The sequence below is a fragment of the Hyaena hyaena genome, unplaced genomic scaffold (assembly GCF_003009895.1).
Source record: "Hyaena hyaena isolate Hyena2069 unplaced genomic scaffold, ASM300989v1 scaffold_451, whole genome shotgun sequence".
NCBI lineage: Eukaryota > Metazoa > Chordata > Mammalia > Carnivora > Hyaenidae > Hyaena > Hyaena hyaena.
In genome coordinates, this window is record NW_024081080.1 from 1,351,260 (window position 1) to 1,371,282 (window position 20,023).

The window sequence follows — 20,023 nt, forward strand, 5'->3', positions numbered from 1 at the left end:
CTTTGAACAAGTGAGTTTTTGACCTGTGTAACTCAGGTTTTTAAGTCTCTTACTAAAATTTTTTAATGTTCATTTATTTTTGAGAGAAGAAGAGAGACAAAGCTCGAGCGGGGAAGGAGCAGAGAGAGAGGGAGACACAGAATCCAAGGCAGGCTCCAGGCTCTGCGCTGTCAGCACAGAGCCTGATGCGGGTGAGGTCATGACCTGAGCTGAAGCTGGACGCTTAGCCAACCGAGCCACCCAGGTGCCCCATCAAGATAGAGAGCATGTTGTCACTCCCAACATTCCCATCATGCCCCTTCCTGGTCAATTCACTAGCTGAGGCCACTACTACTCTGATTTTTTTTTTTTTTTTTTTTTTTTACGATGGGCTAGTTTTTGCCTGTTCTAGAATTTCATGTACACAGAATAATTTTACATGTACTTACATTTATTTATTCATTCAATAAAAAAATCATGTAGCACCTACCATATGCTCAGAAACCTATATCTGATGTCTGTTCACGGGGACTCATGAGTTCTCCTGGACTGACCAAAGACCAAAGCTATGTCTAGGCATGGCCCGTGACCACCTCTCTCCTCTCCTGTAATCACCTTGTCACTGAGAGATTACGCACATGCAATTGGGCGTCATAAACAGAAATGCAGGCCACGAGGCAAGTGGGTGCCCTGGGCTCCTCTCTGTCTGCCTCTCCTCCCGATGACACTGGCTCTGGAGGCCTCTCGTCAGCCCCCAAACCCCCTCCCACTCATTTCCCACACCAGACCTTCATCTGCATCTCTTTACGCAGGTGTGCAAGAGGGTGTCACAATCTCAGCCTAGGCTGTGCCCAAGTGGGTAAAAGTGCAGTTGGGTAGACCGCTGGAAGGAGCTGGGCAAGCAGAGGCGGTATGCATCCCTGCTATCATGTGGGGGGTGGAGACTAGCTAGGGGCTGGAGAAGAAAGCATGAAATGACGAAATACTGAAGGCTACTGAACAATCAAGCCTAGGAAACCGAAGGAACAGCACTCACTTGGAGCCCCTGGAGACCGTGAGCATGATGTTCTTGCCCTCTAAGAAGGACCTTAAGACTGCCCTGGAGGTCTTTGCTGTTTTCCAGTGGCCCCTAAGTGTCTTTATTATTGGTGAGTGTTCAAAGCCTTTGGTAGGGTGACCAACTGCCTTGGTGTGCCCGGGACCGAGGGGTTTTAGGGTTCAGTAGGATCTTGAATGCCAAAGCCCGTGTTGTCACAGGCATTGCCTGACATGCCTGGAGTGGTACTCATGGAATCTCTGAGTGTACATGAGTGTGTGTGTGTGTGTGTGTGTGTGTGCGTGCGTGTGTGCGTGCGTGTGCGCATAGGGGTATGTGCCTAGGTAGGGGTGCATATGCATGTGTGCAAGCGAGCCTGGATGCAGACGTGAATGGTGAACTCTCTTGGGTCTACGCTGGGGCGTGCTGGACGTGTTTTGGGAAGATGTGGAACAGTTTCACTGAGGTTAGCTTAGGGAAAGGACGTAGCTGCAAAAGGACTTAGCTGTTCATGGACTTGAACAGACCACCAGTGGGGAATAGCTGCCTGGTGGCAGATGAAGGCTCTGAAAACCTCTTGTCCAGAGCAATCCATCTATGTATCCAGCCATTCCCTTCCTCCCCCGACTATGTACACCACAAACACTTTGTGAAAGTTACTTAGATGCTGGCCACTGTGTTCTAGGTGCTGAAGGAAAGCATCCCTGTGGGAGAGGGACCACCCGGAAAAAAATTCTCATGTGTCAGGTGGTTTAAGTGAGTACTAGCTGGAGGCAAGGCTATGAACCAAATGACCTTGTAAGATATCTGGGAAGGACTGCAGGCAGGCCTTGGGGGTCTGGGGCCTGCCAGTGAATATGAAGAGTGGGCTAGAGGACAGGCAATGGGAGGCTTGGAGGCCTACCTGGGGTGGGCATTGGGACCCCTCTGTGCTGAAAAGAGCAGTGTCCACCTAGGAATGATTAGCAATCAGAGCTGGAAGAGACCAGCAGGAAGGAATTCATATGTATTAGGTACTTTGTACCTGCTTCTTCATTTTAGCCTCACACCAACCTTATGAGGTAGATGTTATTATTATTATGCATAATAATACTATATATAACACACACACGCGCGCGCACACACACCAATAGCCACACGTACATAATAAGCACTAACACTCATCTTAGCTAACATTAATTGCATCCTTTTATCGTGTCAGGCACTGTTCTAAGCACCTTATGTGGCTAATAAGCTCCATTGTACAGATGAGGAAGCTGAGGTACACGTAGTAGAAGTGGTCTGTCCAAGACCACACAGCTTAGGAAGCAGAGTAACTGGCCTGGGAGCTGAACCCAGAAGGGCCTGATGCCAGCCCATGAATTCCTTTCCCCACCTCTTGCATCAGCTCACTCAATGCTGATTGGCAGGTTGGGTCTGGACGTGTCCCTGGAGCACATGCCAGGCCAGGGTGCAGGCTAATTCCTAATTGTCTCATTTAAAATTTCTGTTAGCTGCCCATTCATGACCTTTGCCCGTTTTTTCCTGTTGAATGAGTTGACTCTTGAAGGGAAAATAGGAACCAGGTGAAGAGGGAGGAGGGTTCAAGACAGAGTGGATAACACATGACGAAGCTAGGATGAGGGGGAGCCAAAAGCATGCCAGGAGCTGCCAGTGGTTAAGTGGGATGAGAGGCCAAGAGGCACAGAAGTGATGCCCAATACGTATCGAATGAACGAACGGGAGCCAGAAGAAAGAGGACATCGGAGAAGCAGGCAGGTCGGGGAGGACTGTGCAGGGCATTGTAAACTAAGGAGCAGGGTTTGGACTTTTTCCTGAGGGTCCTGTGGAGCCATGACAGGCTTTGGCACGGGATGCCAGCATCAGATCTGCGTTTTCAAGAGATCACTGTAGCTCCGTGTAGTAAATTGGTTATAGGAAGAGGCTGTTTCAATCATCCAGGTGAGAGGCAGTGGTGATTCAGACCAGACCAGTAGTTGTTGGGATAGAGACAAGAGGGAAGAAAAGGAGAGTTTCAAGAAATTGGAACAGAATTAACAAGACTTGATGATCAGAAGACAGCGGCAAGAGAAAAGGAAGAGGCAAGACAGAGGGCTTAGGGCCCAGTCTGAAGTGGAGGAGAGGAGGCTGAAGGAGGTGCGTGGCCAAAAGGGAGATGAGCGCAGGGGGCAGCGTCTGACTGAGGGACATACAGAGAGGTAGTATGGAGCAGGCAGGAGGGCTCTAGGCCTGGGCCTCAGGAGATGTGGGTCCCAGCACTCTCCCTTCCCTTGCTAGATCACGTGGGGTGGGTGGAGCAAATGCCCCTTGGAACCTTCTGAGCTCTTCACCCTGTGCATGGAATTGTATCCCTGTGGACCCTAAAGGCCTTGAGAGACGACCCTCACAATAAGTCTATGAGGAACATAGGGCAGACATTGGTTGTGTAATTCCCACTTGGCAGAAGATGTTCAGTGACTTGTCTGAGATCATACTTACGGTAGATGGCAGAGCTGGGATTCATCTCACTGCCAGGGCACTCTGCCTGTGTCCACGTTGCCTCACAACGTGTCCCCAGCCCCATCTGGGTAGAGCAAAGCCTGAGGGAAAAAGGGAAGTCTCTTCTGGACTAGACCCATGACTGTATTTCTTGAAAAAGTCAAATAGTTTTATAAGGAGTAGACCAAAAGCCAAAAACTGCTGGCCTTTGTTTCATCATTACGTCTGTGCCCTAGAGGCAGTCATTTTCAGCTTTCCTAGCTCTTTCTGCCGGTATTTATCTCCATGTATCTACATTTTACTGTTTAAAATGTAAATATTACCATTTCCTGATTTAACACCTTTAGACGTCGTCACTGGCTTTCTAATACGGAAGATGAGAATTTGGTTCTATTCACTATTGCTAGATCTGTCCTTTTCCTTCATCCTCCCGAGATCGTTATAGCACAGGCTTTGGTTAAATACCTGACTACGACTTGGAGTATCCATGGTTGAGCCATTTACTGTACTGAGAGTATATTTCCTTTCTTGTACAATTTTCTGTTTTCCCTGGAACTTACAATTGCCTCATTTTAAACTTCTTTTATGATCCGGGCACCTGGGTGGCTCAGTCGGTTAAGCATCTGACTTAAGCTCAGATCATTATGTCATGGTTGGTGAGTCTGAGCCCCGTGTGAGGCTCTGTGCTGACAGCTCAGAGCCTGGAGCCTGCTTTGGATTCTGTGTCTCCCTCTCTCTCGGCCCCTCCCCCACTTGTGCTCTGTCTCTCTCTGTCTCTCAAAACTAAGTACATGTAAAATAAAAACATTAAATTTCTCTTATGATCTATTAGCTATCTATTAGTTACACCAATTCATCTTCAAATTCGCCACAGACATACTAATCTCTCAATATGAGCAAACACATCAGGAATCTGCGAGGACCTCTCCCCTCCCCCACTGTTTATTTCTTTGAGGATATTGCTGCTGGAGTCCAGCATCTTCCTGTTACAATCTGGTCTTACGCCTAGCTCTCACCTCCAGGGCCCTTGAGGTGCCTTGGGTACATAATTTAAGAAGGTGCTCACTCTCCGGGTTGTGCAAGTGTTCGGCCAGTACTTGCCTGACCCTGAGAGTGTCTTCTGAAATTTTGTGCCCCAAGTGCCTTGCTTGCCTCACCCTAGCCCTGGCCCTGGTCACTTCTTCCTCCGTTGGCTCCTTTTTTTCTCCTGGATCCCATGCTTTCCTCTGCCTTGGTTTACTCCCTTATCTTGATGGACCACATCCTCCAGTAGTTTCCTGAGAAAGAGACACGGGAGATAAACTCTCTGAGACTGTGTGTCTGAGATGGTCTCTTCTTTCATACTTGATTAACAATTAGGCTGCATATAGAATATCTTAGCTGTGTGTACTCTAAGTGTCTGAGTTAGAGTCTCTTTGGTTCAATTTTTCAGAGAATAGTCCTCTCGTTGTCCAACTGTGTAGGGGCAGGGATGGGATCTGGGATTCTAACTACTTCTTTGGTAGACTTTCAATCAAGCCCTGTTCCTCATACTGCTTTTTGTCACATCTGGTGACGTGAAATTCTGAAGCTTGTCCTTGTAGCCATTCCCCTCGCAAGTAACTAGGTTTCAACTTTCTTTGTTTGAAGTCACTCCTTCCTCCATCTACTTTCCAGCATGCAAACATTTTGCCGGTATCTCTTGTCCACTCTCGTTGGCATCTAATTCTTTTTCTCCTCACAGATCCGTACTTTTTAAAACATTCTTATGGTAATTTTAATGAGGCCTTGGCAAGGAGTCAAGATAAAAACTTGTGGGGCACCTGGGTGGCTCAGTCAGTTAAGCATCTGACTTCAGCTCAGGTCACAATCTCATGGCTTGTGGGTTTGAGCCCTGTGTCAGGCTCTGTGCTGACAGCTCAGAGCCTGCTTCAGATTCTGTGTCTCCTTCTCTCTCTGCCCTTCCCACACTCGCACTCTCTCTCTTTCTCTCTCAAAAATAAACGTTTAAAAAAAAAAAAGATGAAACTTGTGTTCAATCTGTCATGTTCATTTGGAAGTGTTTTCTGCCTTTTCTAACATTTATTTTGACCCACGTTCTCTCACATAGTCTCATTCACAGCTGGTTTAAAAACTGAGTCCAGTAATAATTCTAAGTGAGTGTGGCTCCTAGGACTCATCTCCATTATGTCCATCCTATTTACTCTACCCTGCAGTGCTCCTGTCGTACTGGAGCTTAACACAGCCCAGTGTCTTATTCTGTGCCAGCTTGCATTTTCCCCTTGTTTCTTGTTTGCGAACCTGTGCGCTCCCAACCTGGCTGATACTGGGTCTTTTCTTTCTCTTGTATTCCCTCCACTGATGCCTCACAGAGAAGATCTGGAGAGGAAAACGTTAGTGAGAGGAAACCTGCTCCCGGCTCTGTTGTTGTCTAGGACTCCCAGCCTCTAGTGGGTAGATCAGGGCGATGCACCATTGGCTCCCTGCCATTGAACACAGCCCAGAGCTACTCCCGGGGAGGAGAGGGCTTACTGCATGGAGCACAGCTGGGGAGAAAAACGTCTAGTCTTCCAGACCTGAAACAGGTTCCCAAGGACAGACAGGAGATGGAGGGTTGGGGACGCGGGCACACAGACCATGCATTAGGGAGAGGAAACCATGAGCATTGGGTGAGCTTGGGGTGGGGAGAGTGTGTGTGACCTTGAAGTGGAGAGACCCCAGGAGGGAAGGAAAGTGTGAAGGACTGTTCATAATTCATTAACTCGGGGCTGGGCTTCCCTGCAGTAACCACTGTAATCTTTGTCAACCTGTACCTGGTGGTGTTCACATCGTACTGGCCTGTCACTGTGCTCATTCTCGCCTGGCTAGCTTATGACTGGAAGACCCCCGAGCAAGGTAAGGGCCCCCCTGGGGGCTGTGTTGCTACCTGCCACAGGCTTTTTCTTCCTCTCTTATTATAGTCCTGAGAGGCTTTAGGCCAATTCCTGGGCAGTCCTTAAACCTGTCCCTACCTGGGTTAGAGAAGCTGAGGGAAGGGGTCTTTTAAAAGCGCTAGAAAGGCCCAGATCAAAACTGTAGTGGGTTAGGGGAAAGGCAGCTAATAAATCAGATGTGTAGGCTTGTCCAAAAATGGCCCATCTGTGAGAGAGCCCATCCTGGAGAAGACAGAGGGGGTGGGGAAAACTTGGCTCCATTGGCTCCATTTTCAGGTGGCCGCCGGGTTAAGTGTATGCGGAATTGGTACCTGTGGAAACTCTACTCTGATTACTTCCCCCTTAGGGTAAGTAGCCCCCGACCCCCACTTGGGTCCCAGCCCCAGCCCCAACTCCGATGCCACTTGTTGGGCCAGGGTGGAGGTTGAGGGCATCATTCCCATCGAGGCCCAAGTGAAAGGTGCCCCCGGGAGCTGTGTGTGACCCAACCTGTGTGGCGGGACACAGCAGCCCTTTCCCCTTCTGGGTCTCTGGCCCGAAGAGGAGTACTCTGACTTGGCTATGCCCCTCCTGACTCCACTTTCCTCCACAGCTGTTGAAGACTCATGATATCTCCCCCGGCCACAACTACATCCTTGTCTGCCACCCTCATGGGCTCTTGTCGCACTCATGGTTTGGCCACTTTGCCACAAATGACTTACTCTTCTCCAAGATCTTTCCTGGTATCACTCCTCATATCCTCACACTGGGAGCCTTTTTCTGGGTTCCGTTACTCAGAGACTATGTCATGTCTTCAGGTGAGTTGGCTCCAAGGACATAAAGCCAAAGGAAACATGGTTCCTTAAGGGAGAGGTGTCGGGGGAATGGGCGGGAGCAAGGCCGAATCAGTGATCCTCTCTGGTCTTAAAAAGCTACCTTAGGCTCACCTGCCTGATGTGAGGCTTTCCCTCCTTGAAGATGTATGGAGGAAGGTTAGGAGGTGTGGGAAGTGGCCAATCAGCTTTTGGCGTTTTCTGCCTACCAGGGGCCTGCTCTGTGAGCCAATCCTCCATGGACTTTCTGCTTACGCACAGAAGCACAGGCAACATGCTGATTGTGGTGGTTGGTGGCCTGGCTGAGTGCAGATACAGCCTGCCAGGCTCTACCACCCTGGTCTTGAAGAACCGAACTGGCTTTGTCCGCATAGCCCTTCAGCATGGGTAAGGACAGCTCCGGTCCAGAATGGGGAGAAGGGCTCCAAGAGCCTAGCAGGGAAGGAGCGATGGGTTTTAAAGAAATTATATCTAAAAAGGGAGGTATAAAGTTGCTTCAGTGTTGGAGTAGAGCCCGGGCCAGGTCCTGGAGACATTTCTGCTTGTGAAGAAAGCCTAGAGGGCCAGCCCTGAGCTGTTCTCCCTCACACTAGTCTCTCATCTGGGCCAGTACTTCTACAAAAGTACCTTACAAAACGCAGTAGCCTCATGTCAGAGAGAACCAGGATTACTGCCTGGGTTAAAGGGAAGAAAGCTAAATGAGCTAAATGAGGTCCAGTGTTTCAGACCTGTGGGTTCACAGGAGGGTCTGGGACTTGCTTCCCGTAGCTTGCTGCTATCTGGCCCCTACAGGCAGCCTGGGGTACACAGTGGGGCCCTCACACTTAGTCTGGATGTAGGCCCAGCTAAGTTAGGTGCTAAGAAGCCTATAGGGGGACCCAGGGACCACTGGTAGTCAGCACATATGGTTTTCGGCAGGGCGCCTGCCTTTCTGGCATCACCATATGCCTTTCCTCTGCAGAGTGCCTCTAATCCCTGCTTACGCCTTTGGGGAGGCAGACCTCTACAATCAGCACATTTTCACTCCCGGGGGCTTGGTGAATCGATTCCAGGAGTGGTTCCAGAGTATGGTACACATCTATCCTTGTGCTTTCTATGGACGTGGCTTCACTGAGAACTCCTGGGGCTTACTGCCCTACGCTCATCCTGTAACCACCATCGGTGAGTGAGCCTTTCCACTGGCAGCCACATCCAGGGTATAGGGTCCAGCTCTGAGGCCGAGCCTCGGGTCTGGCTGTGTGTGGAGGCAGAGAAGCTGGCCAGGATGAGGGGCATGGCTGCAGTAAGGGTGGCGCAACCTGAGCATGAGGGCCGAGGCCCATTCTAAGGAGCGAGCTGTTCTGATGCTTTCCCCCTTTTCCTTCTCTGTCTCCTCTGGCAGTTGGGAAGCCTCTGCCACTGCCCAAGATTGAGAACCCCAGCCAGGAGACTGTGGCTAAGTACCATGCACTCTATGTTGATGCCCTACGCAAACTGTTTGACCAGCATAAGACAAAGTTTGGCATCTCAGAGACCCAGGAACTGGTGATAGTTTGACAGACATCCCGAGCAGCTTCTCAGCCTGGAACCCGTGAAATGGGACAAAAGTCACCTGTGGGCCTCCTGTTCCCGATTTGGCCAGACCTCAATATGAGGTGGGGCTGTCCATGTGGCTGTTCTCTAGACCCCTCTTCTTCCTTCATCTCTCTCTCCTCCTTCCAGCTCCTCTCTGACTTTTCCTTGGGACTACAAGGGAAATAGTCCCCAGACTCAGGGAAATCCCTAAGAGGGAAGTACCCCGAGTTTTCCCTCACCCATGCTCACTCAGCATCAGGACTGAGGAAGATAATGGACAGAATAAAAAACTTATCCTCGGAACGTCTCGTGCCGCAGCTAGTCTGTTTTAAGGGCCTAGGATCCATGATAATGGCTTTGCTTCTCTAGCTCTCACGCAGCCCCATCTCCTGGCATCGAGACTCCTGCAAGACTGGGTGCCTTGAGATTCCATGCGCTTGGAGTGCAGACTCCACCACCCTCAAGCCATATGTCGCAGAACAATCTGTCACCTCTGGGCCCCAGGTGCCTCATCTGTAGGCCTAAGACTCACCCCCTTGCTTACCTCGGAGGCTATTAGGAAGATCAAATGATACTGAATGTGATTGAACTTTGTATCTTGGACAGCTACACAGAATTCTTCTTCTTCAGTTATTGGGCCCATTTCCTATCTTTGAGCAAACTATGCCCTAAATTCCATGAATCTCAATGTTTAAAAGAACGTTTACAGTGTAAGAACTTGTCAACAGCCCTTAGAAAGTTGAAGTAACCTTTCTAGTTGGGCAACCTACTTAGGCATTGGTCTCCTCATCTGCAAAATGGGATGATACATCACGGGGGGCTGGAGGCTTGATCTACCCACGCTGTTATGGGCACAGGCCTGAAATATCCATTACAGATGCACAGTGTCAAGCTGAGGGTAACTCCATGCTGTGTCTCTGCCTTGGGACAACGTTCCTTTCTTTGTAGGACCTCTGGCTTACTGGACAGGCAATTACAGGAAATGATCTAAGGTGGTGGGGATGGGGACGTGTGGCCTGATGCACAGAGAGGATGTGGGATGTTCTGACAGGAAATTCAGACCTCCTCCCTTCTGTTGCCCCGTCTGAAATGAGTGCCTTGGTCCTTCCCTTAGTACACGTGCGGCAGCGCTTGCAAAGAAGCACCTAGTGCTTAAGTCGATTTCAAGAATGGGGGAAAAAAGCTTTATTTGCAAAGAACGAACTGTTAATTTACACAAACTTACATCCCAGTTTATATACATTATATATAGTTTATGTACACAGTATCTCACACTGGATGCTGACTCCCCAAAGCAGCACTGGGCCTGCTCCAGGCCAATCTCCCTGTGAAGCCCACCCCCCACCCCAGGTGGAAGTTTTCTGAATAAAGAAACGACACGCCCCAAGTCCTCTTGGAGAGAGCCCTGACGTGCGTGAATGAGAAGAAACAGTCTGGTTCCCTCTTTGTGCTCACGTAGCCTAGGGGAGGCTCTAGGCCGGCAGGTGGGGGCCAAGGCAGTGCCAGGGCAGCCTCAGGACTTCCTGGTATTAGGCCAGTGGACAGCCTTTCAGTCCAGAGGCGTAGCACGGAGAAGGAATGCCTTGGGGGAGGAGTTCTGGCAAACGCTACAGCTACTCTTTTCCCTGCCTGGCCAGGCTCCTGAAGGGGGCCAAGCATTTCCAGCCTGGAGTCTGCGGGTAGAACAAAGAAGGGGTTTTGGGTGGGACAGGGGCTACTCCACCCCCTAACTCTTTTGTGTCTGCAGGTCAGGGTTCCTTCACCTTGGGTGGGTCACCTTCCATCTCCGGGCCTCTGTTTCTAGCTCTAAATTTCTCTGAATCTGTTTGCGTCCGCCGGGAGTTACATGAAACACATGTACTCACACGTGGATCAAAGTCTTTGTTCACCTCCAGGGTCCTTAGCCCTTTCCTACCCAGGAAAAGAGATCTGGCTCAGGATGGATTAACGGGGACCTAAGGCAAAGACTACATGTCCCAAGGAGCCAGTAGCCGAGTGGCCCCCAAAAGCCGTCTTTTCTGCCAGCCTTGGCTGTTGAACGCCAAGTAGCTGGCAAAAGCCCCTGCCATGCAATTGTCCTTCAAACCTCTGCCATCTGCTGGCTCACAACTGTCCTCGTCTCATTCTCCACACTAGCCTTGGCCCTCTGGTGAACTCACATCAGCGGAATTCCAGACTATAAATCTATTTCCACATCCTCTTACTAGTAAATTGCTTCACCACTTGGCCAACGACTCTGCTCCCTTTAGGGTTCCTTTCAGGGTTCCACAATGAATAAAGGGTCCTGTGCAAATCCCTTTCCCCCTATAATCTCCTCTGTATCTGGAGAATAGAATGGGTTTCAGAATGTCCTTTAGGAGTACAATTAGGAAGCCTTCTCCTCTCCTCTCCTCTCCTCTCCTCTCCTCTCACACATTTGTCTTTAGAGCCAGTCTTCCCTTGGGTCTTACCTTCAGTAGGATAGATCCTGGCACTACAGGGCTCTCTGTGGCATAACAGAAAGAGATAAGGAGTCACTTAGCTATGGGAAGTGGACCAGCTCCTATAAACTGTCTGCAGGGGAACCAACAGAAGACCTCACCTGCAGCAGGGGCTCGATACGTGATGGGAGGCTGGGTCACCAGGTGAGTGGGCAAACATGAGAGGTACAGTTCTGTGGGTACTAGAGGCCTGCTGCTTAGACATGGGGCCGAGACAATTCTTCTGACCATAAGAGCTCTAGGGCTGATGGCTGTTGCCCCAATAAATGACCTACTCTTTTGCCACAAAGCCCCTGGCAGCTAAAAGAACGTCAAGGAGTTGCCATCAAGGAATGAAAATGAGCATTTCTGGGTTTCTCTCAGGGACGCGGAAGGATCTGGGGTCCTTATTCCCATTTTTATTGATTCTCTCTAGACCGCAAATTCAACACAATGCTGTGGCACAGTGGAATAGCTCTGGAGTCCGACCTGGCTGAGATCCTGGTCAAAGCACTTAACCTCTCTGAGCCTTGTCTAAATGATGGGAATCATAGCATTATCGAAGGAGATAAGAGGAAAGTACTTTCCAAACTGTAAGGAGAGATTCCCTTCAGTTCTTGCTACAACTGAGGACTGTCTAAGGCAATTTAGAGGAGCCTGGGCCAGACACATGCCTACGGTTTGCCCCACCTGGGGTTGCAAGCCTCTCATTAGCAACCAGACAGAGACATCATAGCCCACCACCTCTTGCCCTGACCCTTGAAGGGCCAAGCACTGTAGCTGTTTAGAAAGGGAAGGTACAGCTGAGAAATGAGTCCCTGTTCTTAGGGGGGGGGGTGTTCCACTGCCTGAAGGGCTTTATCCCCAATCTCCTCAAAGGGACACTTGTTTCAGGAGTGGAAGTAGCAGACTATACAAGATTGGCCCTCCTCAGCTTTGGGGTAGACCCAGCATCCAGAAACTAGACTGGCCCCAGGGAGTTAGAAATAAGGCCCTTGAATGGTCCCACTATGATTCAGTGGGAAGCCTGGTGTGGGAGGAAGGTGTCTTTGGGCCTGGCTACAGGGCAGAGCCTTGACCAGTGCCTAGATGCTGGCTTCTCTTGAGCCTGGATTCAGGGAAGCATCACTGGAATCCATGGTGACTCTGCTGTGGCTTTGTGAAGAAAGGTGGGTCAGTAGGGCATCAGCTGCTGCCCTTTTGGATAAGGCCTAGGCTAATGACCACTTGGGGGTGCAGCAAGCCTGAGAAAAACTAACCCACTGTCCTCTCCTCTTTCTTGTCCTTTTGGGGTCAAGCAGAAAAGTTCTGCCTTGCTGATTTCCAGGGGCAGGCTAGGGTTTGGGAATTTTCGTAGACTATCATAGAAGCTGCCAAAATACTAGAATTTGAAGGGACTCCTAGAGGCCATCCAGTCCAACCTATTGCTCCCAGACGCAACTTGACTAGATGAATATTTGTATTGCTTAATAAATGGAAAAGTCTCTTTGTGCCCGGGTAATCTAAAGAGTATCCCAGACTCGCATAAGCACAGGTCCCAGATTAGGCACCTGTCTCAGACAGAGGTAGGCTCTGTGGAGAAAAAAGACAGGAGTTCTGGTCGGGCTGGGAAAGAGGGCAATTGGAAAGGGACCCGGAGATTTTTCAGAGTGTGGAGCATGGCTGTAAACAAAGTGCAAGACGTGTGGCCCCGAGTATGCCTCCAGGTTCTTATGCAGGCAGGCTTCTGGCCATTTTCTGTGACCGCTCCAAGAGCAAACCTCCTGTCTCCAAAGCCCAGTGGGCTGCCTCAAAGTGGCGCTCAGCCTGAGCAGAAAGAGTGCTCTGACCCTCCGGCAGGCTGCGGTGCAGAGCAGCAAGGACGCTCCCACTGCTGAGGGTGCCCCGTTTGGCGGGCTTCTCCTTCGGCCTCTGTCACAAGCACCTACCTTGCCCTTCCCTGCCTCCCTGCTCCCGCTTCAACACGCCCCTAGCCTTGCCCAAGAGAGGAACTACAGCCCCTTAGAGCCAGAGGTTTGCCCCTACAGTCTGGAGTCCACCTTTGCTTCATTTTGCCTGCTACCCTGGAACCCCACTTTAGTGCAAGAAACTAAATTTGACAACAGGAACCTTGAGGTTGAAGAGTCATGCCAGGAGCCAGTGAACACGGAGCCAAGGAAGAAGGTCCTGCTTCATGCAAAGTCTGGGGCTCCATTAACTGTCCTGTTCACTCAAGGTTGTTCTGGGAATTCAAGCAGGCCTTGTCATCCTAGAGTCACCGGCGAATAAATAGCACTGGGGTATTTGTCTCTGTGGCTGCAACACCCATATACCTCATTCCACAGCAGCATGTAGAGGTTCTGGGAGTCCTGGCTCCCAAACCTGGGGTAGGAGCAGGGGCAAAACGGAGGGCGGGGCGGGGGGGGGGGTATCTAAGATGCAGGGGCCTCGCCCAGCCTGATGGCCCCAAAGAAGGTGGTGTGCTTGCTCATATTGATAGAGATGTCGGCATGCACCATCTTCACGGCAATCTTCTGCCGGGCTTTGAGGAGGCAGACGCCCGCGGTGTAACAAGTGTTGTAGTTGGTTTTGCCTGTCTCGATGCTGCGGGTACACTGAAGGAAGGGCTTCTCATCCACCACCACCTCATAGCTGGCAAAGTCAGTGAAGTTGATGTAGTATACCTGGGTGAGAGGCAACAAGAAGGGATTGGGGAAGAGAGGAAAGAGAGGGTGGGGCCCTTCCCTGCTACGAACAGACAGGACTGTCTCAGATGAGCTGCCAGCACACCTTGTGAAGGGGGCAGTGCCACTGAGGGCGTGTTAGTTGGTCAACAGGAAAGGAAAGATGATGGGCTTGTACACGGTGCTTCCCACACTCCATGGGGCTTGGGTGGCTGAGCAAATCTTTTTTCAATAGCACACCGGCTACAACCTCTGTGAGGGCAAGAACCATGCCCTTCTCACTCCTCTTCCTCCCCCTAACTCCTCCACTGCCCTCTGCCCTCCTCAGCCCTGGCATGAAGGGCAGTGCTCTGCACACATTAGGTGCTCAGTTGGTGCTACAGACAAATGAATACAAATTACCCGCCAAATCCAAGCCCCAAGGGCTATTTGTCGCTGATTCCCCAGAGAGGGCAGAGTAACAACCTGCCATTCCTTAGGCTCTTTAAGGATGGCCGCTCACTTAGCTTGTAGTGCCCCCTCCCCTGTGACTGAATGTTTCTCACCCGTTTTGACAGCTGCCCCTTGGCCCTCTGATGATTAAGGAAACATCCAGAGAGATGGAGTGCTATCCACCACGAATGAGATAAAGAATTTGGAAGGACAAAACCCAGGCCCCTGACTTTACTTGGTGGCCTGGAGGAAGTGCTAACCTATATTCAAGGGCCTGGTGTCAGGGGGAATTTTCCCCAGCTGTCAAGGTGTTCAAGACCTGAGACCCCTCCCAGTGCTATTCTAGACCCAGAAAATACCCCAGCCCAAGCTATGAATCCCCTTCTCCCCTTGCCAATGGAATTTAGGAGAAATGGCCTGCAGGACATTGGGATTATACCTATGTGGCCCCTGAGGATTGGGACCCTCACCTGTCATCCTAAATCACATTTTGAAGGGTTGCTCCCTCCACAGGCTCTTCAGGAAGGAGTTATGTATTAGGGTGTCATATGATTTCTTGGGTCAGGACCCAGGCTGTGCCAGGATGCTTGGTGGGCTTAGCAAGTGCTTGCTAACCCACCTTCTCTGGCCACTGTCCCATGGGACACTTCTGCTGGCTCCGTAGTCCTTCTGTCCATCGGCCTGCTTGCTGCCCGCCCCACAGAAGCCCCAACCTCAGGGCTCATCTACCTCTAGCTTGGAGGAGCCACCCCAGTGGAGGCAAACAACAGGCACGGGGAGTGGATGGGCACTGAAAGACGTGGGGAATGGGCCTGGGGCAGGACAAGGACGGAAACTGGGGGCGAAAGGGGCTGGGAGAATGATGGCAGCAAGGAGGAGGGAATGACAGAGAAACAGAAAGGTGGACAAGCAAATGGGAGAAAGAGGAAGGAAAGGCCGTCAAACATGGTTGTGAAGTGGAGAAAAAGTCTGCAGGAGCACTATTTATTGTAAAGCTGGCCGTGGCGGGGAGTGGGGGGGGGGGTGTGCTCAGTAGCCCTGCAACTGACTTTCAAAGAATACACTGAGACAGAGATCAAGTTTGGCAACAGAACCAAACAGCCCGGTGGGGAAACAAGGGCCCACGGCCCCGCCGGAGGGAATCCGATGGCAGGGTGTGGGAGGGGCCTCTTTTCAGTTTTTCAAGGATATCCGGCTAGGCGGCAAAAAATCCCAACCCAAACAGGGCCCTTCTCTCCCCTCTCCTTTTAACTCTCCCAATGTAGTGCTCCCACCCCAGTCACCCTAGAAAGTAGGAAGTTGGCGGGTCTTGGCTGGCTCCACGGAGCCCCTATGTGGCCTGCACCGGATCTGCATTCTGGATGTAAGAAGAGTTAGGCCTGAGACCGTACTCACTTCTACCTGACTATAGATGAAGTAGGTGCCGTCCACCAGTACCTCCAGCTCCCCGCTGCGGGGATGTAGCTTAAACACCTTGGGGTTCATAGTGATGCGAGACCAGTCATTGAGCACTCCACCTGAAAGATCTCAGTATGAGAGAAGGGCAGTCACTCAGTACATGTCAGAATAATCAGGGCAGTAGAAACAAGAAATATCAAGCAGCACACCCCCCACCCCCAGTCCCAATGCAACCTGGGTAGGGTAGCCCAGGAGGCCAAGCTTTAAGAACAGCATTTGGAAGCAGACACAGTGTTCTGTTTGTGAAGCATCTGCCAGCCTGCCTCGGACCCCTGGGGTCCACTTGTCTGTCTCCCTCTCTCCTATCCTGACCCCTCCATCTGGAAGGGTCTTTAACTAACACCTTCTGGCTGGAATTGGGGGTAGGGGGTAAGAAGAGAGTGGGCACGCTGCCCTATTGTCTCTGTTGTTCTGGGGCCTGCACAGGCAAAATTCAGACACTGAGTGGCAGGCTAGGTCTTATTATTCCATCCTATTTCTTTAGCCATAGCTCCTGAATCCCTCTCTTCTCTTATAGGTTCGTGGATGTTGTCCTTCTCCTTAAAAGATTCCTTTTTATAGCTCCTTCATTCCTACACTTTTTTGGAAGGCTTCCATCCCCCCAACCCCACCCCAGGAAACCACTCAGCCCAAGGAATTGTCTACCTGGAGAACCTTAGGGATCAGGGGTGAGTCAGATTTCATGGCAGCTGGGACGGGTGACCACCAGAAATAAGATCCTATAGGAGAGGGGGATCTTTATGAGAGTGCAGCCCACCAAGCAGCACTAGAATGAGTCAAAAGGATGGTGAGGGTGTCTGGGATGCGAGGCACCCCTGGTAAAGCATCTGTCTGTCAGCGCAGCCCCACCTGGGGCACAGGGAGAGTCCTACCACCTTTGCTGGACAGCGGGAGCCTATATCTGAGGGCAGAGGACAAGCTTCCCTCGCAGTCTTGCACAGAGAGAGATGTTCCTTTCTACCACCAGAGGAGGGGGTCCAAGCCCGTGGGGCCCTTCCCCCTCAAAACCATCCATTCTTCACCCAAGAAATTATGTTTCAAACGTCTGTGTTGGGCTAGTCTCAGGAGGCCTGCCTCTCTGAGGTGTGAGGAAACTGGCCTTCTGTAATAGATGGTCATCTTCCCTCGAGGTGACAGTAGGTGGGATAGGAGTTGGGAAGAGAGCCCTGGTTCTGCCCCTTCAAATGACTTCTCTGTGTGATGCCCTTCCACCCCTGCCTCCCTCCCTTCCACTCGTGGCAGAACTAAAGATCAGCATAAACTACTATTAGGGATTGGCCCAGAGGGGCTGGAACCAGTCTTGTTGTGTGGTAGTGGGAGCAAAATCTGTAGCTTCTGGCACAGAATAAGCACAGAGGCCACCCATCCACCCAGACAAATCTATTTCCTCCCTGTCTCACTCCTCCCTGGACAGATGGTGATTATGGCCCATCCAAGGCCCCAGGGCCCAAGGCACCTGGTCTCAGTAGGACTGTTTGGGTTTTGCCACTATTCTGTCCCTACTTATACTTTTGAGGCTATTAAATTCCAGGCATCCAGGTGGCAGTCCAGGATGTAGCTAAATCCAATCATTAAGGAAGCTGAGCACAGCCAGTTCAGGACTGGCTGGGCTTTTAGGAGCTGTTCCCATGCAGCAGGTTTCTTAACCTTCGTTACTGCTTCTGCATTCAGAGCCCCTTCCTTCCACTCCAAGCTCTGTAAGCATCTGGCATCTTGGCTGGCTTGCTGCTTCCCAAGGCTCCTGTGGGTTCATGCATCTTAGGCTTTGTGCACCTTGGGGACGGGACATTATTTCAAAGTGCTGTTCGTTAATGAATATTCATGTCTCTTTGGGAGAGAAAATGAACCCAGTCATTCAAAGGAGTGTACACACATCACTGAAGAAGCATAGTGCAATGGAAAAAATTACATGGACATAGTTGTGAATCTCAGCTCCTACGCTTAGCTGAAAGCTTAGGCCAGCTAATTAACCTCTCTGAGCTTCAGTTTCTGTCTCTGCACAGAGGAGCTAATAATACCTGTGCCATAGGGTTGTTGTGAGGATCACATAACACGAAACACAAAGAAAACATGTTGAAAATTCTAAAGTACCATACAAACTTAAGGCAGTATGACTTATTACGGTATTGTCCAATCTCTCTGGGACTCTGGGTTACATTAAACGCAGGGGTTACCTTAAATCAGTTTTCTTAACCTCCTTAAACCTGTTTCCTCTTTTGGTAGATACTAGCATCTCATACTCCGTGGAGAGTCTAACATGCTCCCCCTCACCCGGAGAAACACTCTCTCCACCCATTTTCTGTGAAGACCCATCAGACAAGAAGAATTTACTTTTCTGTAGTTTTACTTTCTCTAGTTTGTATTGGGAAGATGTTGATCAAACTACACATATCCCCATGGTGACTGACACAACCTGCTCCTCCCGGGAATTCCCAGGCTTGATGATGTCTCAAGTCCCTTTCGGTTTCCTCCTCAGTGATTCTAAATGGAATTGGTGTGTAGCCTTGGGTCTCGGTGCACGCAATTATCCAGGACGGCCAGTAGAGGGCAAATGGCGTACAGAACGGCCCCCTACTGCCGCGGTTACTTAGGGGCCCGAGAGGAGCTAGGCTGCTGATTATCTGAAGGCTAGGGGTAAGGAAGAGGAGAAGCTCCTCTTAGGGAGAGAGCCTATTTGGACTCTTACCATTCTTGACTTGAATTGCTGACCCTTGGCCCTGCAGATGCACCACGGCTGGCTGGGAGGATGAGAAGGATAGAGAGAATAGTCAAGGAGAGAAATGGCTTCGTGCTTAGCCACCAGTTTCCATGTTTTCACCTCTGACTTCTACTCTCCTTTCATATCGCAATTCTGATCCGTTTCTCCTGTCTTGGGATGCCAGTGACCACATCTCTGCCAGTGAGTAATACGATTTGTAGCTCTGCCACTTCCTAGCTCTGTGACCTCAGTGGAATGGAATGCCTCTGAGCCTCATTTCCCTAACTGTAAAATGGGGATTTTAAAGAATCTTTGTCTGGCCTCTCTCACAGGGATGTCTGAAGATCAAATGAGGTGATGGATATAAAATTCCCTGCAAGCCATCAAGCACTGTGCAGCTGTGTAAATTTCTAACCATGGCTGAACAGCTGTAGTGAGGGAGGCTGAGATGAGACAAGGCAAGGCAGCAGAACTTGCCAATAGACAAAGATTAGGAAGCTCAAAAGACAACGGAGGAGCCCTTCAGGCCTTTAAGGCAGAAGCCCAGAGTGGGTTTGGCTTGGAGCTGGTTGGCTGATTTTCAAATCCCTGATCCTAGGTGGTCTGAGTACAAGGTGTCTGGGGTGTCTGGGAGGTTGGAGGCTCAGGTCAATAGGCCTAACTGGCGTCACATTTCAGTGGACTCCTGAGCTTGGATATGGTGACCCTCTGTCCTCTGTGCAGTGGTGGTGGTGGAGGGGCGGAAATGGCCAAGGCAAGACTCAGTTCCATTAGTTAAAGGCAGGCCCTGGGGCAAGGCTTTTCTGCTCATAGACATGGGGGGGGGGGCTGTAAGTGAACCATCTCAGGAGCTCCAGGGTATATCCTCACAAAACAAAGCCTCAGCAAATTTAATAGGGAGCAAACACTAAGGTGGTTCTAGCCTATGGCCTTCCCTCCTCCCCGAAGAGGAGAGCAGTTCCCAACCAACCTGGTTTTCTCGAGGTCCAGCTTTATCAGCAGCACCTGCAAAATAGGACAGGACAATCAGAGGGCATGCTCCTTCTACTTCCCTTTCCCCTCTCCTAGGCAGCCAGTGGCAGTGAGACTTGCTTTGGGCAGCCAGGCCAGGGGTGGGGGAGGATACCACTTCCTTCTGTTACTTGTCCGTGACCTGCCTCCTCAGAGGGCCTAGCCTCCAGCAGGGAAACTGGCCTCTTGCTAATGCTGGCCCAAGGCAAGCCTCACTGAGCATCTGTAAAGACAGATGAGAGAGCAGTCCTGCCACTGCGTGACCCTGAGACAACGCTGTTTGCTTCTTCAGTCTTTTGCTTCCTTTCTTTAATTTTCCTCATAGATAGCATTGCTGTTTGTTTACATCTTGCTTCTTTAATCACGTCTCTCCTCTTCTAGGACAGAAACTCCATGGGTTCAGGGACCACTTATCAATATGTATATTGTATGTAGAAAATGCTCAATATCTAAGGAAAAGATTGGATAAGGGGAAAAAAAGCCTCTACCTCTCTCTATCACAGTAATGCTGATTAGCCCCACGTGAACTAT

At 50.5% G+C, this 20,023-nt stretch overlaps 2 protein-coding genes across 3 annotated transcripts in view; one reads left to right on the top strand and one right to left on the bottom strand.

The window, feature by feature from the left end:
- The first annotated feature begins 998 nt into the window (after positions 1 to 998).
- On the top strand, positions 999 to 9,042 carry AWAT2 (acyl-CoA wax alcohol acyltransferase 2). Of its 2 annotated transcripts, XM_039253363.1 has the most exons (7): positions 999 to 1,127; positions 6,257 to 6,367; positions 6,682 to 6,752; positions 6,998 to 7,202; positions 7,430 to 7,604; positions 8,179 to 8,378; positions 8,599 to 9,042. In XM_039253363.1, exons 1-7 carry the CDS (start codon positions 1,040 to 1,042, stop codon positions 8,751 to 8,753), a joined length of 1,005 nt encoding a protein of 334 aa, XP_039109294.1. In that variant the 5' UTR covers positions 999 to 1,039; the 3' UTR covers positions 8,754 to 9,042. The 2 variants fall into 2 exon arrangements, with proteins under 2 accessions (XP_039109294.1, XP_039109295.1); XM_039253364.1 differs by lacking the exon at positions 6,257 to 6,367.
- Positions 9,043 to 13,192: 4,150 nt separating this feature from the next.
- Positions 13,193 to 20,023, bottom strand: part of EDA (ectodysplasin A) — a 146,663-nt gene continuing 139,832 nt past the window's right edge. The window contains exons 4-7 of the mRNA XM_039253352.1: positions 19,452 to 19,486; positions 18,470 to 18,521; positions 15,721 to 15,851; positions 13,193 to 13,893 (exon numbers count right to left, since the gene is read on the bottom strand). Coding sequence (XP_039109283.1) covers positions 13,642 to 13,893; positions 15,721 to 15,851; positions 18,470 to 18,521; positions 19,452 to 19,486 — 470 coding nt within the window. The 3' untranslated portion in view covers positions 13,193 to 13,641. The remainder of the gene's footprint in view (positions 13,894 to 15,720; positions 15,852 to 18,469; positions 18,522 to 19,451; positions 19,487 to 20,023) is intronic.

Coding starts and splice junctions, on each gene's coding strand:
- AWAT2 (XM_039253363.1), top strand. CDS start 1,040: ATGATGTTCTTGCCCTCTAAGAAGGACCTTAAGACTGCCCTGGAGGTC. Junction 1,128..6,256: donor CCTAAGTGTCTTTATTATTG/GTGAGTGTTCAA, acceptor GCTTCCCTGCAG/TAACCACTGTAATCTTTGTC. Junction 7,605..8,178: donor CGCATAGCCCTTCAGCATGG/GTAAGGACAGCT, acceptor TTTCCTCTGCAG/AGTGCCTCTAATCCCTGCTT.